General features: G+C 31.9%; 2 protein-coding genes across 4 annotated transcripts in view; one reads left to right on the forward strand and one right to left on the reverse strand.

Annotated features, from left to right (window-relative positions):
- The window catches only part of LOC105250454 (prominin-1-A), a 90,057-nt gene that overhangs the window by 36,460 nt on the left and 37,335 nt on the right, over nt 1-16,262 (reverse strand). The gene's annotated exons all lie outside the window — the stretch shown is intronic.
- LOC105250409 (trace amine-associated receptor 9) overlaps nt 1-16,262 on the forward strand; it is a 60,748-nt gene that overhangs the window by 11,725 nt on the left and 32,761 nt on the right. For 2 of the 3 annotated variants that reach the window (XM_011256484.2, XM_020027291.1), the window contains 3 exons: nt 11,967-12,253; nt 12,643-12,963; nt 14,118-14,243. In XM_011256484.2, the coding sequence (XP_011254786.1) occupies nt 12,742-12,963; nt 14,118-14,243 (348 nt within the window). In that variant the 5' untranslated portion in view covers nt 11,967-12,253; nt 12,643-12,741. The remainder of the gene's footprint in view (nt 1-11,966; nt 12,254-12,642; nt 12,964-14,117; nt 14,244-16,262) is intronic. The other variant, XM_025411724.1, reaches the window with a different exon arrangement.

Raw genomic sequence — 16,262 nt, forward strand, 5'->3', positions numbered from 1 at the left:
ACGAAAACAAATAAGTTCTTATATAAGTAGATTTAAACCATATAACACACAAAAACAGTCTTCAATTAGAATATTTAAATTGTTCATTTTTAATAAAAAAAACTTGCTTATTAAAGATGAAAAAAAGTCACAAAATAAAAAGAATCATGAATTTGTACTTTTCAATCAAGATAATACTTTTATCTCGAGTATGTTCGTTTAATGCTATTGTAACATATTTGTTTCATGTCACACATACTTAAGTTGATTCTCCCAATCGCCAAGATCAATTTGCGCAATCCACTTTTCAATTTATAAGTTATTGTTGCCATTTGTTTATTTTGAGAAATCTTCTTTATCGTAATTGACATGCGTTTTCAATGATTTATCCTATATTTTGTTGGCACTCGACATACTGAAATCGATTATACTCCATATATACGTGTTCAATATGCATAATTGGCACTCCCCAGTTACCTCGAGCTAAATTAATGTTGATATTTGACACATGTAATCCTCAGCTCTTTTTGCAATTCTATTTGCGACATTGAAAGTTACATCGATAAGGCAAGAAATACAACGTTATCAAATGCGATAAAAAAAATATTATTAAATAATATTATTCACACACATACACGGAAAACACACACACACACACACTATATATATATATATATATGTGTGTGTGTAGAATATAAAAGCACATTTCTTAAATAATATATTTATATATAAAGTAGCACTTTAATATAATTTATAATTACTTTCGTTATCCACGAAACTGAACAGAACATTCAAAACTTGTAATCTAGTTTAATTTATTAAGTATTCCACTTCGATATCATATCGTCTCCCCTGTACCATTCATCCTTGATTTATGTTCGATTTCAGGAACCCAGATACGTTTTACAGAGATAAATACGCGAGAATATAGCACACCGACGTGTTCGTCCGACATGACCTGCAAAAACTAACTCGAGTGTAATCCGCAAGCGCAGTATACATGATACAAATAATGCAAAATATTCATAACTCCCTCTGAGCTCTCGTCGCAACACGAACGAGACACCAACAAAATCTGCATTCCCTCCAAAAAGATGTTCAACTCTGATAACCATCATTTATCGTTAACACTTCGTTAACGTGTGACCCAATCCGTTTAGGCGCTTTTAAGCTATCAAGCGATGCATTTGCGGGACCGGGCAAACGTCGGTGCACTCAAGAAAAGCAGATTGGATGTTCGTAAAATTTATAATGCTGACTCACAATGTAAACGACATAACCGTTTTCCAGCGAGCTTACTATTACGCAATTCCATACGGTCTCAGTCGCTCTTTCACCTTTTCACGGATGTGACGCTTCGCATCTCGTTCGCGAAAGCATCTATTTCTCGAACTCAGGATATCCTGTACGCGCGCGAACTGAATAAACCTTTTTTTTCCGTCACATACCGACAATATTAACGCGTGTCCTACTTAATACTTAGCTGAATATCGACTACGTCCGTTTATTTAAAAAAAATGCCTTTTTTCATTTATAATTCACAGTATTTTTTTTTCCACAATGTTATAGGATATCATCGATAGTTGTCGCAAATATCGACGTATACCTTTCAATGATATTTTGCCGACTCAAATAGAAAGCATGACGCAAAAACTTATATCATAACCGCGATATGTTCGCGTGGGACATATATTGTGTATATATATATACATAAATAATTTGCATACGAAGGAATAGAATTCCATGATGCGTCCGCACTTTTCGTAGAAAATGCGTTGCAAGAATGGAATCGGTTTGCTGAGTTAGGTTCCGGTATTGAAAGATGTTCGCCAAACTCGACGGCATACTGCAAAATATCCCACCATATTTTCTCTGAAATACGATATATCTGCTTGAACTGAAAGAAATAGAAGATTCATCAAATTTCCTTGCTCTTATCTTCACGTTCCAGAATAAGAGTTTGTCAAATACTCGTGTTTTTCGTTTCACCTTTTTATATCGCACAGTATTAACATTCAAAGGAAAAATTGTTCAGTCTCCTTTTCATTTTTTTCACAAGTGTTTCTGGGACATAGGATATGCATCACAAAAATAGCGGTGATAAACGATCTGGATCATTTCAATTCCGTTTGAATCTTTCCAATCGATTGAAACTTTTCCCAATGCACACTGGCGGCTCAGAATATTTTTTCATACGTACCACTATCGGGTAGAATCTCGGATATGTGTTTTATGAAAGGACACGTTTATTCTCACTCGGTCTGAGAACTTCGCTCGTTTATCTGTCCGCTCGGCTCGTTACTCAGTACGCTCATAAATCTCGCGATTACGGATCGTCGACTAGCTCGTACCATTACGTGACGCAGATTCTGAAAAATCTCGCTTGGAGTCGCGAGTTTATTGGTAAAATTGCCAAATGTTCATTTGTCCTACCAAATGTACATACAGCACTATTTTAGCAACGCATATTGTACATTGTGATCAAATGAAAAGGATGTTTTGACTCTATTTTATTCGCTTTGTTCGCATATAAATCATTTATTTCAATTGTATATGCAAAGTATCCTAAAAAATCAAGGATAATATTTTTAAAATAGATTTTTAAAATTTATTATATTTCTGTATATATAAATTTAATATATAATTCGAGAAAAAAGTTTGATAAAAAGCTATTCTTTCTAATTAATAACCATCAAATGAATTATTCAATTACATAGCATGGTTAATATGATATGCATTGTTAAAAAAATATAAAGTTAAAAAAATAAAATTTTTTAAAAAAAGACCACTAATAAATTACGTCAGGTTATATTCATTTATCTTGTATGTTTTCCTCGGATAATGGCTCTTCTCGGCAGCATGTCGAAAAATGTTCCTCGCGTTTGCGTACGTTTTAATTTACTAGACTTAGTCAAGAGCAAACGCATACCGAAGTTTCGACGGCACATTCGCAGTTGGAAACTGTCTGCAGTTGTATATATTATTCGTGAAAGCACAGAAACGTCAGCGTCGATTCCATCGCGCATACGGTTCTCTGGATGCGCGGTTTAACCGCATGGCGCGATGGCTGAAATTTTTCTTCCACCACCGGTCCCTTCCGGGATAGTAGGAAACAATTGGAAGGCTCCCCTTTTTTCTATTTTTTTTCTCTTACAGTGAATATTATTCTTTGGTAGTAAAATCTGTTATTTCGACGATACAAATTCGCTATATAATTCTTGCGCATAATTTATACAATAAATTTATACAATAAATTTTGATGATCGCGGTAACATTAAATGTTCCATGTAATATGCTAATTGAAGTTTGATTATTATATATACGATACGAATGTTCTAAAAAATAAGGAAAACATACCCCTTAATATTTCCAATTTAAACATCAGAATAAAAAATAAATTAAAATTTTTTTCCAAACAATTTGTGTTTAGATAAGTTTTAGAGATAAAATTATTATTCGAGCGACTTAGTTTCTTATTATATGAAAATTATATTACATTATTATTACATGAAAATATATAAATTAATTTTATTCATTTATATATTTATTTCATATTATACATTTTGTAGCATAATTACTTCAACAGTTTTTGGGAGATATTTTATGCAAGATGAAAAGTTACAACTTTTTTATGTATTTTTATTTATAAAATTCATTTCTAATTTAAAATTAAGGTTAAAGAATATAAAAAATTGATTGTGACAATAAATTCAGTATTTTTTACTATCGAAAAAAAATTGTATTAAAAAATTGTTGTAAAAAATAATATTTTTATGTCAAGATAAAAAAATTATATAAATGCGTTTGTTAAATGCGTTTTAGTTTGTTCAATTCGTTTTCATCATTGCACGTTAAAATATATTCATTGCATAACAATATATAGATATTATAATATTATATATTTCCGTGGAAAAATTCACTTTAAAGACATTAAGCTTTCAGTACACGCTCTAGTCAGATTTTCATTTTACATTGAAATGCAACCACCGGGAAAAATTCAATAAAAGAATTGAATCAACTATGTAATCACAAAAGAATGTTTAAAACAGATATAAACACGCTCTCATGAAAATCTTATGGTTTAATATCTGCAATGGATTTAACTGTAAAATGTATATTTTGCGATAGGAATGTTTACGTGTTAGATAAAAATTTATACATACAGGGATTATAGGGATAGCTGTATAAAAAAGCTCTTTCTTTCTCTCCTTGAAAAGGTTAAGCTAAAATATTTCGGATCAGCCGAACAATAGCTGCAGTTGGAATTCTGGAAATATGCATCGGTGCACGTGAAAATGAGAGCATAAACTATGTAATGCGCCGACTAAAATAAGGCTGAGAAGCACAAAGTTGAACTAATTATGTTTGCAAGTAATAGTAAATCCCGATTTTTCGCATTATATTACAACAGATATTTATATATATACTTCCAGGTACAATAAACATTTCATCTACGAGTAGTATATTTTTGTTCGTGTAATAAAAGTGCAAAAATGTTTTGCTCGTATTTTGTATTATATTATTGTTCGCTCTCGGATATTTCCGAAAGATTTCCAACAATACATGTCATATCTATTGCAAATATTTTCCCGTAGCTATATAATTCAATATATCGCCGTCCTAGAGTCCTGAAATCGTGTTGATCGCTTTTGTGAATATCATAATCTTCGAGTACGTATTCCGTTCTTCCCGTCAAAGTTATTCACAATTGTTGTTGATTGTGTTGACATTGTATATGTAGCCAGAAATCAGAAATCTTCAAAATTTACGATCATAGTAAAAATTTTGATAATGTCAAATATTTTAAAATTAAAATATACATAATTTACTTTAAAATTAAAATACACTTTAAGAAATTTAAGTTTTTTATTTTCTTGTATATAATCCAAATTTGCAATAAAAAGTATTATGTTCTATTAAAAATTATTAATCTTTAAAAAAATTTTATTTTCAATATGGATAAAGCATTTTCGACCGTTACCGAAGTTAAAAATATAACTATTCAATGGATGGAACTACTCAAATTACTTATCAAAATTTTGAGGATTTTGGGACAAAAACCATTTCCCTTTCTAAAAAAGATGAACGAATCTCATCCTATATCCTATTAAATATATAAATTTTATTAAAAATGCTGTAAAAGATTTCGCGACTACAATTTTAGTTTTAGTAAAAATGGTTTGATACTCCAATCTCGAGAATATAATTCTTTCTTACGCGTAGCTTTTATACAATAGGAGAATTAATGCATTACAATGTAATATTTAAAAAAATTAATTATGCAATTTAAATATTTAATTTTCAGAATCAGTATCAGAATCACTATACAGAATTTCTTAACATTATAATTTGGATTCTCATCTCTAGTTCTAATATAACGCGATCATCCTAGCGCGATATTTATACTCATTTCCGTCCCTCCGAGACGACGCGCTAGTCCCTATGAACGTAAACACGTCAACAAGGAAGTCCGGATATGGCCGCGGGGTGAAACGAATGGGGATAACAAATGGTTATTTCGCACGGAACTAACGACTCTTCTTTTTGTCGCGCGGCCGCTCCTAACCGAGAATCGGCAAAAAGAAGGGGGGTAAAACGTTTTACGAAGCTGGATTCGGCGACACCACTTTTATGGATATCTCTTCTGCAGTAAGATTTTTTTCTTCTAGATTACTTCTTTTATAAAGAGAGATGTATGGGGTCAGCAAGTACCTTCCCGGCCGACAGTGACGAATTAACGTAGTAGTGTTGTGCACAACACGTTTCCCCTTTAAAAGAAAAATTTCGCTATCAGACGAGTATTTTTATTGGATCTTTAGAGACGGTCACGAGATATATCTCACTTGGCAATATTAACACATTGCTACTTGTCAATACCCTGATAAAACGTGAAAGTTGATTGTTGCCGATAGAATAACGATAGAATTCATGTACGTGCACATTTTAACGAGTCTTTGTTTCAAAAGAGAGATATATGTAAAACGATTTTAATTACTTACAATATAACACGTCTCAATATACAGCTATCAAATCGCTGTTTGATGTATTCCGGTATCGGATTCGCGAAATGCCATCGTGCAAAAAATGCAAAAAATATAAAAAAAAAACATATCGTGACGTAAATAATAGAGATGTCTTGCATCCATAGTAGTGGCGGAAGAAAGGTAGAATTATATAGGAAAGATATCATCTTTCACCAGATAATTGGTATATGCACAGAATGCTTTGTGAATATTCAAAGCTTGTGAATATACAAAGATTGTTTTACGATAATTAAAATCGAGCATAATTATAAAGTCGTTTAATATTGCAAATTAAAATATTTTTGAAATAAAAAAAATGATATGTATATATATATATATATATATATATGTATATATATTTTTTGTATATATATATATATATATATATATTTTTTTATATAAAAAAAATTTCTTATTTCTTTGTCAATTTCAAGATGATTTGACTATAGTAAAGTTTTAATTTAAAGATTAATTAAATATTTAACATTAAACATTTAAAAAAAGTAGTCCTTAAAGTTAATCAAAAATTAAAATTGTACCAAAAATTATATTGTATTTAAATTTATAAAGAAACATCTTCATATTTGATGAAAATGTTCAGAAAGTTCATAAATATAAAAAGAGAGTCATTATTGAATTTGCCCATTAATTTTATATATAAAATAAATGCTTTAATTAATATGAATGCTTCATTAAGCAGAGAACAAATAATATAATATTATGATTTATTTAACACGTTTGTATGTTTTTATCATGCAATATAATTGAATGAAATAAAATTATTTTAATGAATGCTTATCATAATTTAATAAAAAAATAAAAGGATTGTTATAAATCAGATGAGTTGTTAATCAGCAATTAACTCCAATATAGTTATAAATTAATAATATATGGTAAATAAGATAAAATGGAGTGGAAGTTACAGAATATTATAAAAGATCGCATATATATATGTATATGATCGTGAACGCGATAATATATTCCGATTCAGTGTAGTCGGTCCAAAAAAAGAGCGAAAGTATATATCCTTTAGAAATCCATGGACGACAATATATCCCGGCTATAGAAAAGCCACGACGAGAGATAGTAAAAAAAAAACTTACTGCACGGTTCCGTCTTCCACCATTAGAGCTAACGACCATCGTAAGTCGTTATGTACGCCGATCGAACTACGCTAGAATGCACTTCGCGGAGCACATCTCATGTATAGGCAAACATTATTATGATCATAGGTGGATTCAATGTATGACGGACATATTCGAGATGGCATTCCGTGAATCGGCAAAAGGGGAATAAACACTTCAAGAAAAAAATCTTAATTTCTCCATCTAAATGCATCCGGCGTCGTGGAAACTAGATTGTCGATACGCAACGAGTTTCGTTACGGGTGGGTGAAAGATTTTGACATAATGAAGCCATTCCCGACTTAAACTCATTCGCAATCCGCGAAGCAATTCTATCGTTGTCGTACTTTCGTCGTATTCCACCGCTACTATCAGCCAAGTGACTGCGAGAGGTGTTTGAACGACAAAGTTCTTAGAATCTACTGTCTTGCTGCTGATGCTGCTGTTACTGCTCTCGGGATACGAATCGGTACAAACTTACACGACTTATCAGTATACGCCGCTATTATCTGTTCCATGTCGCTCAACTGTAACGAACTGAGTTGCAGACTCTTCAGGGAAACGACAAGTTACATTCCTTCTGAGATTTCTTCTCATTGCGTCAGTTGCACATGTTACATCTATATTGTGCTATCACTTCGTAGGGCTAGATTTATCGCTCCTATCGGAATTGTACGATTGATTGCAATTGCTGCTTTTCAATAATAAAAGAAAAAATAGAGAATCAGAAGAATTGAACTTTTTTTTAGTAATCGATTATAATTCGATTACGTTACTTAATTCAAATTTGAAAACATGAATATAATGAAAAATTTTAAAATAAAATGACAATTTAAAAATGTGATGAAAAGTGATTAAAAGTGGAATATAAAATTGAAGATTATTTTTGTTATAAAAATATGTTGGGGACGATATTGAAAAGTTCGTAAAGTAAGATGCGATAACAGTAGAAGATTATTCCGTAAGTACGTAAAGCGGGGAAAGCTGATAGCGTCAGGAAGTTGGAATATTCTACTTTGTCACGGTGCTTAAATATTCTGGACTTCACGTAAGACCAACATTGTTTTCGCAAATGATATGCTGTATAATCCCCATATGAAAGAAAGAAAAACTTTTCAAAAAACTTAAATGTACCTTAGAAAAGAAATATATTACGCTCACTGCAAGAATAAAACTTTTGAGCTTATTTTGTAACAGCTTTATTTTATCCTTTCGCGAACAGTTTATTGTACAATAAACGTGCTTACCACATTTATCACATTTATGATTTACGCAATAACAATACTAAAAAAAATCGATAAAAACGAATTGAAAGAAAAATAATAGACTATAACGACTAAAAGCGGAATGAGAGAAAAATAGACCGTAACGAATAAAGTCAAATATGAATATATATCAGACATTTTATGTCACTAGTTGTAATTAATCCATTTAATGATTTGTACATATTTACGTTAGCGGAAAATTTTTCGCGAGTTAAGCTTTAGCCTGGCTTACTTCGTGCGTTTTTGAAATTTGTGATTATCGTGAGCAATATTGCGGATCTAACTCGATTCATTAAAATTTGCCGCATCATTACGCGCAACTCTGTCAATTTAGCCAGGTCGTTTGCAATTATCGTCATAACTTATAATTGCAAATAGAAATATCATATATACACGTATAGGAATATCATATATACATGTACAAATATTTAAACTAGTGACACTGAGGAAATTAATAAATTACAAAAAACAATGTTCTCTCTACATTAAATATTTTGCGAATATCCGAGTTTAATCGTCGTATGCGGAGGAATTTTTAGTCTGCCTCACGCGTTATTTTAATGAACAACGATGCGATGTTTATTCATGTAATTACACGAAAGCTGCTTACTTTTATTCGCCGATAGCGAGCACGTGTGCGTAAAGTATATGATGTATCGATCGCGCGAAATCTACTTGTGGAAAATGCAAAAGCGTATGTTAGTCTATACACCTGAATACGTGCGTGAATATGGGATACGAGACTGTTTCCATTCCATTCGCCTTTCTATTCAAGCATGAAAACGGGACTAGCTGGCAAGTCAACATTATTTATCGATTGCGCATCAAGTAAATGAAATCGAAGTCTTGAGTGCAACAACTACATGAGCACATTTTTCTTGGTAAACAAATCAGTTGTCGCATGTTTTGAATAAACAATTCAATTCCTATCTGTAAACACAAAAATGCATATTAACATCAAATTATTAGATGCAGTGAACAAAGTAGAATGGATTAATTTTAATAAACAGAATCTGTGAAAATATTAAAAATGATTGGTTTCTGTAATGATCAAGATACGTTGAAGAGACAGAAAAACATGAGTGTTTATTTATTATTTCATTGAAATAAAAATATTTATGTAATCTTTTGAAATATGATATTTTTGTAGATATTTTTGTAAATATTTCTGTAGAGTGCTTTATCAAACAAGCTATTATAGAGAAGAGATTGTTGGCAGCGTGCGTTATAAAGGCGCACACCGCCCGCCACATTTTTGTCTCGATAAATGCAAATCGAATAACGGGAGCAGAGCCTAAAGCGGCAGTGCGAATAATAGGTATGAATACGTTCGTGAATAGAACAGGTTCTAACGGCAGAACGGTATCTGTCGAATTATTACTGAAAAGAACGAAGAGAGAATCCCACGAAGGTGCAAATGAAAAAAAGGAATATCCGATGAATTCAAGAGGCGTTTATTTTTTTTAATTATATCAAAATCTAATATCGCCAAAGACGCAAATCGTTAATTATTTTCTCGTTTTTTCGAGAAGATAATAATTCTCGCTCTCAGATGTGCACCGTTGATGGTTTATTTGATTCTTCATTTATATACCGTTAATCGTCGATGTAATTTATAAACAAAATTATATACTTTATTATTATTCTCGTAAATGGATAATGCACACCAAAATTCATTACTCTCAATTGGAGAGAACAATAATATCGTATTCGGGCTGCTGGCGAATTTGACTGCAGTTTTTGGATTTTTCATTTTGAAAAATGTCTTCACCAGTAAAACGTTCACGGTTATATATTTGTCGCTTGGAGAATAAATGTACTGTACAAACATATAACAATAAATATTTATATTTCCGCAATGTTTTTATTACATGTTGTTACTATTAAAATGTACGTATTTCACAAATAATTGTGTATTTATAGTTCGTATTGTGAAATATGAAAATATTGATAAACAACAAATAAAATATTTATAAATTATAATTATGTAAATTGACTTGTTTTCAAAGAGGAAGAAAGAAACGGAGTGATTTTTAATGACATTAAAATAATATTTTAGAGAAGTAAATTATATTTTTACAGATAATATTATTATAGTAATTTTTTCCTGCTTTTCTCTCTTTATTAATAACCTAGCTCTTTCTTAAATTTGGATTCTCGATGTAAATTCGATATAAATATTTTTCTGTGTTTTCGGAAATTATTATTATTGATGTCTTAACTCATACGATATGATATTATAAAATAAGCATGTAGTTAATAATACATCGCTGATTGAAATGTTGTTAATGAGCTTTTGAACAATTAGCGGAACAGTAAATATAATAGTAAAACGATATGGTATAAATGATTGATTTATTAAATCACAACACTGTTAGGCAAATCAAATCAAATCCATTTAACAATTTAGGTTTTTAGTTATTTCGGTAAGCCGCTTAATGCCACATTAATTTTGAAATATATGCTTGTGCATTCGCAAGGGGCCAATACATTAATTATCACCTGAAAATCAGACGGATGGTATTAACTACGTACTCTCTTTCAACGAAATTCGTAGTAAACAGCAAAGCCTGATTCCTAGTCTGCTGAGATCCAATTAATTTTTTCATTTTTATCATTTCAACGCGTACGTGTTGCAAACAGATCCTTTTGAATTTTAATCACGAAAATATATATACATATATATATTTATATATATCAGAGCGAAAAATGTTCTGCGTTCAGCGGATTTACAATTAATTATTCACAGTTCGCGAGAAATTAAGCTTATTACAGAAGAGCATGATCCGTATAAACTCGCAGAGATCTATTCGGCGTAATATGTAACGCATCATCGATTCACCATCGGCGGGAACGGAATTGACGCTCGTGATCGATCAACGTCGGATTCGCGGACGAACGACTTCGTTCGTTTACGCGGTACAAATAAAATTCCCGGAAACGTGGCAGAATGCGTTCGTACGCTTGATTGTTGGAGATATTGCGGATAAGAGTAAATAAAATGTTGCAAACTCGGAAACGTACGAGTTTGAAACGCAGTCTGCGATCCCGTAGAGAGCTCTCTACAGTATTAGATCACTGACGCACAAAAAGTGATTGTTGAATTTAGAGATTAATTACTGTTTAATGTACACATAGGTAAAATCGAATTCTCTCTCTTAACTTTTGCTTTACATTTTACATGATGTACCCCGGTAATTTACAAATTTTCCTCTGTATATAATCTGTCCTTGTATTGTTTATCCTAGTTTTTCTAGTCCTGAGTTAAGATGCAAAGATATTGTTTTCTCCATACACGCCACTCCCGAAAACTTCTCCTTCTTTCAGCTGAGATTTACTTACCGAGAAATTTATCAGTTAGAGTATGCTTAAAATAAAGTTTTCGTCTTATCTTGTCATAAATTTTACTTGATACGTAGACGGCAAAGCAACCGCGACAGCTTGCAAACTGTCAAGTAGAACTTTCCTCCGGCCCGACTTTGCAACTTACGCGTAGAGAGAACATAAATTCAGCCGGCGGTAAATTGAATTTTATAGTATTTTTATCCGAGATCGTATCTTTTCTCTCTTTACAGAGCTCGTCGACCCGTCCGCAAGTCCGTATACGCGGTGGATGCAAACTGCGATGCATCGCGCGGTAAGGGTGCATTATCAAAGGTCGAAGTCACGCATCGCTTTTCAGATGTGCATGAACGACTCGTGAGTCACGATTGGTCTTTCGAGTGCGTCATCAGACGCGCTCAAACGCTCGCAATCGTGCAGATCCTCGAAGCTCTCGACGATGAAGAAGCAGTGCTTAAAAAAACTGGTTGGCTATCAGCGAGGCAGGTTCTCGAAAACTCGCGATCGACAGGGATGAAAGGTTCGTTGCAATATTTGATCGTCGACGTCGCCCCCATCTTCTTTTTCTCCCCTTAAAACTCTTCAACCGTTGAATTTTATTGAGAGAAGAAATATTCGTTCTTAAAATAAATTTCAACCTTCCTTTTTCGGTTATTCCAAGAAAGGAAGCAGACGATATTTTTAATGGTTTCCAAGCAGAAATTATTTGTCAGCTTGTTATTGTAATTTCTTTCGTAGAAATTTTACTACAATATAAGCGATAGTATATTTATGATAATAAACAACTTGCTAAAATAAATAAATATAACATTGCATTAAAAATTTATATATACAATAATTAGATAAATATTAGGTGTTTTTATAGGTAAGTAATTATAAAATGAATAAATATCATGTCTTATTTGAAAGGTCACTCAGAAACGTACAAAGTACGCGTGCCTCGAACGAGACACGGGTGTCTCGTCTGGAGATTCAGCACCGTCACGTGGGGAAATAAGCGGTTAACCGATGACAATGGAACACAAACAGACAATCTTGCTAGCACCATCACTGAGCAACAGCAGCTGTTGGCGAGGCGGCACATCCGAAGCTGCTTGGACAGGTCCAGGTCCTGGAGAACTGATACGAGCTACGCTAATATTGCTGCTAAGTCTTGGTATTCTGTGCGCCAATCTTCTCGTGATATGCGTTATCAATAGCAGGCGATATAGCAAGTACATACATGCTCAGGTAAGTAAATCATATTACATGTGCAAATAGATTTACACGTAACTTTTAACAATGAACTTCTAACAATGGACTTCTTGACAAGATTTCTCTTTTGTTGAATATGAATTAAAAGAATTATTCACGTTTTTTATTGTAAAATAATAATTCTAGAAATATTATATCAAAAAATAATCTCAAACTTTATAAATCTCATTAGAAAATATTTTAGAAGATTTAGCATGAATTTTTTTGAAATTTTATTTTAAAAATCGATAAAATCAAAGATTATTCAGTAAAAGTAAAGTTTCAGTTCAATTAGCTAAAAAGGATATAGTAGCAAGAAATAAACAAGTTAATATTAATATTTGTTTTGTATGTGTCTTTTCTATGTAAGAAGGATTATGGTGAGTGAAATATTAGTTATGTGAATGTATGAAGATTTTAGTCAGCGCGATAATTCAGAGCTTTGATGGAAGGGTCCACCATAGTATTTTCTCTATTTCTCTCTTCTTGCTATGTAAATTAGTTCGAAGTGGTTAACTGCACGAAATACGGGACGGTCATGTTTCTAGATTCTAAATGAGTACCGTCGAGAAACTAATGACGATGGCCGCAAAAAAATTAGACATTATTCGTGAGAATGTTCCATCTTCCGTCTACTCGATTAATTAAAGCTTCCCGGTGACCCGTGTGGTGTCGTAATATGTAAAATTGAGAATATATTTATTAGAGCTCAGTGTGTAATATGTTGTTCCATAGCATTCATCGCTTCTCTTCCTCATAAATATGTAAATCTAGCAAGTTAAATATACAGACTGGTTACTTTTCGCTGTATTGTATATTCGCAACATTTATTCCGTTGCATCTGAACAATTTTTAAGGAACGTCTGTTCAAACAATTTATCGAATCCATCTTTGGAAACCTACTTAATCTTCCAGACTTTCGGTCGCCAATTTTTTAGTAGTTTTTTCTTCCTAAATACAAGCTTCGCTCAAATGGAGTTTTCGTTAAATCAATCGACCCTTCAATCGATATTTCTTCTTACTACATGCTTCGTAATGGAGCTCACATGTCTGACATGTGACATTACTGATAGCAATTCAACCGTTTAGTATAACGATGTCCACTGACAGTGACCAAGACGATCAACAGGTTCTCTTCAATTTTCTTTCAGCCCAGATATCTGCTGACGAGTTTAGCGAGTAACGACTTAGCGATTGGTCTTTTAGTGACGCCTTTCGGTTTCTTACCAGCTGTTTACGGATGCTGGCCATATGGAGAAGTTGTCTGTCAAATTCAGGTAACTATTACAATATATTAGAGCAATATTTTGTAATTCAAAATTTATGTTCGTTTATTATCGTACGAGTATATCATTTTGCTATATACAATCAATTAAACCAATCGACGTTTGTTATTATACTTGACTTTAATCACGAAAAATTAATAGAAAATAAATATCGAATAAACATAAAATAGATAATGTATCGATTATGTAGTGACGCGTCATTTTTTTATATCTTGCGCCGTAATAAATGTTCGACTATATATAATGTTGGAGATTACGATATCTCTTATGACGTTACGCATTAAAAAATCGTTCAATAACCTCGCGTATCTCGGCAGCTTTTCTTTACCAGAAATCGAGGAATTTATAGGAAATCTTGGAATGGTGTTCGCGATGCTTGGCAGGAAATTATTATCGTTTGAAACTCACGGCTGCGCTTCCGGCAGCCGGCACTTCTTCCGCTATTTCCTCCACCAGTCGGTGGCTGCGACGTTATCGGAGTTCCTGGCGATAATCTTTACGCGTTGCACCTTTCCCTCCTACCCCTTCCTCGTTCTCTACGCCATCTTCTGAGGTAACAGCCTGATTTGTGACCGTATATTTCTTCATTTCGCACGTGCTAAACTCCAAAGTGCGCTATTCCGCCGGTAGATCTCCGAATTTCGTCGTATTTGCTTATCTAGCCGAAATAGGAAATTGTCGTAATGTTCTTGGGAGGGAAATTAGTAAACATAAAATTATATGCAAATTTACCATATGTACATAATTTATAGCCGATGCTTATCACGCATTTCAATGCTTGTGAAATAATATGTTAGAATAAAATTTATTTTTTTTAATAGTAGATGAAAACATATTTTGTAAAATAATCATTATGTCTATTAATTATCTGAAATAATCTATCTGTTAATTGATATTTGAAATATAATAATGACATTATTAATTAACTTTGAGATACTTCTATGAAGAACACGTTATAATCCTTCTGAAGAAATGTTGAGGTAATAACACAAGTTTTAGTAATTTAGTAACAAAATTTAGAATGTAATGAGAAAATTATAACAGAAATTTCCGCATTAAGTAGATATAGTATAGTCCATCCAATCTATTATAATTTCGTTTACATTACTAATTTCTTGAAAAATTGATTACGTAATTTACGTAAATTAACGCAGATTACATATCTAATAAACATGAAATAAATATTTATTAATTCATTTGTGTTGAGATATTTTATTTTATAGAAAAGGTAAACTAAAGAAACAACATATTTATAATATATAGCACTCTCTCTAGTTGAAACATAAAAATATATCATCGTTACTTAATATGATGGATAGTGATGTCACTTTAATCTAAATATCATAAGTTACAGCCATATCTATAACAATAAATCATTTTTATCACATTTTTGCCAATAAAAATCTAACTATATATAATAGGAATATATCATATTATATCGGAATACATTTTTCTTATCTAAAATGTTGATGTTTTCCGATGTTTCGGGTTTGCATCTAGAGACATGCATAATGTGCATGCTATCAAGATTCTTACGCTACGTCGCTTTCGTTAGTTGTTACTTTGTAACTGTATATAAATTTAGTGTTAGATATAGTGTAAAATACAGTTATCAACTCAAGAAGAGTAAAGAAATGAGGCAATCTTTATGCAAATTGCGATCATAAAGTTAAGTGGAACAAGTCGATCAAGCATTTTGAAATAAGTAAAATATAATTTGTTACAAGTAATTATTTTAAAAAATCCTTTTTTGAAAAATATTTCAAATTTTAAAAATTATAATGGAGCAATAATGTGTATGTATAAAATATTAAAAAATAAAATCGAGGAAAACTCATTTTTTAATCAAAATTCACATACATTATACAATTTGTGAAATTTCTCAAAATAAAAAGAATTCTTTAAAACTAAGAAAATTTATATTCAAGATGTATTTTAATAATAAATAGCTTCACTTCTCGCAATTATTTTAAAAAGGGGCATTATGTGCGCGTGAGAAACAATAAAATG

The sequence above is a fragment of the Camponotus floridanus genome, unplaced genomic scaffold, assembly GCF_003227725.1.
Source record: "Camponotus floridanus strain SB8 unplaced genomic scaffold, Cflo_v7.5 scaffold1, whole genome shotgun sequence".
NCBI classification, from domain to species: Eukaryota; Metazoa; Arthropoda; class Insecta; order Hymenoptera; family Formicidae; genus Camponotus; species Camponotus floridanus.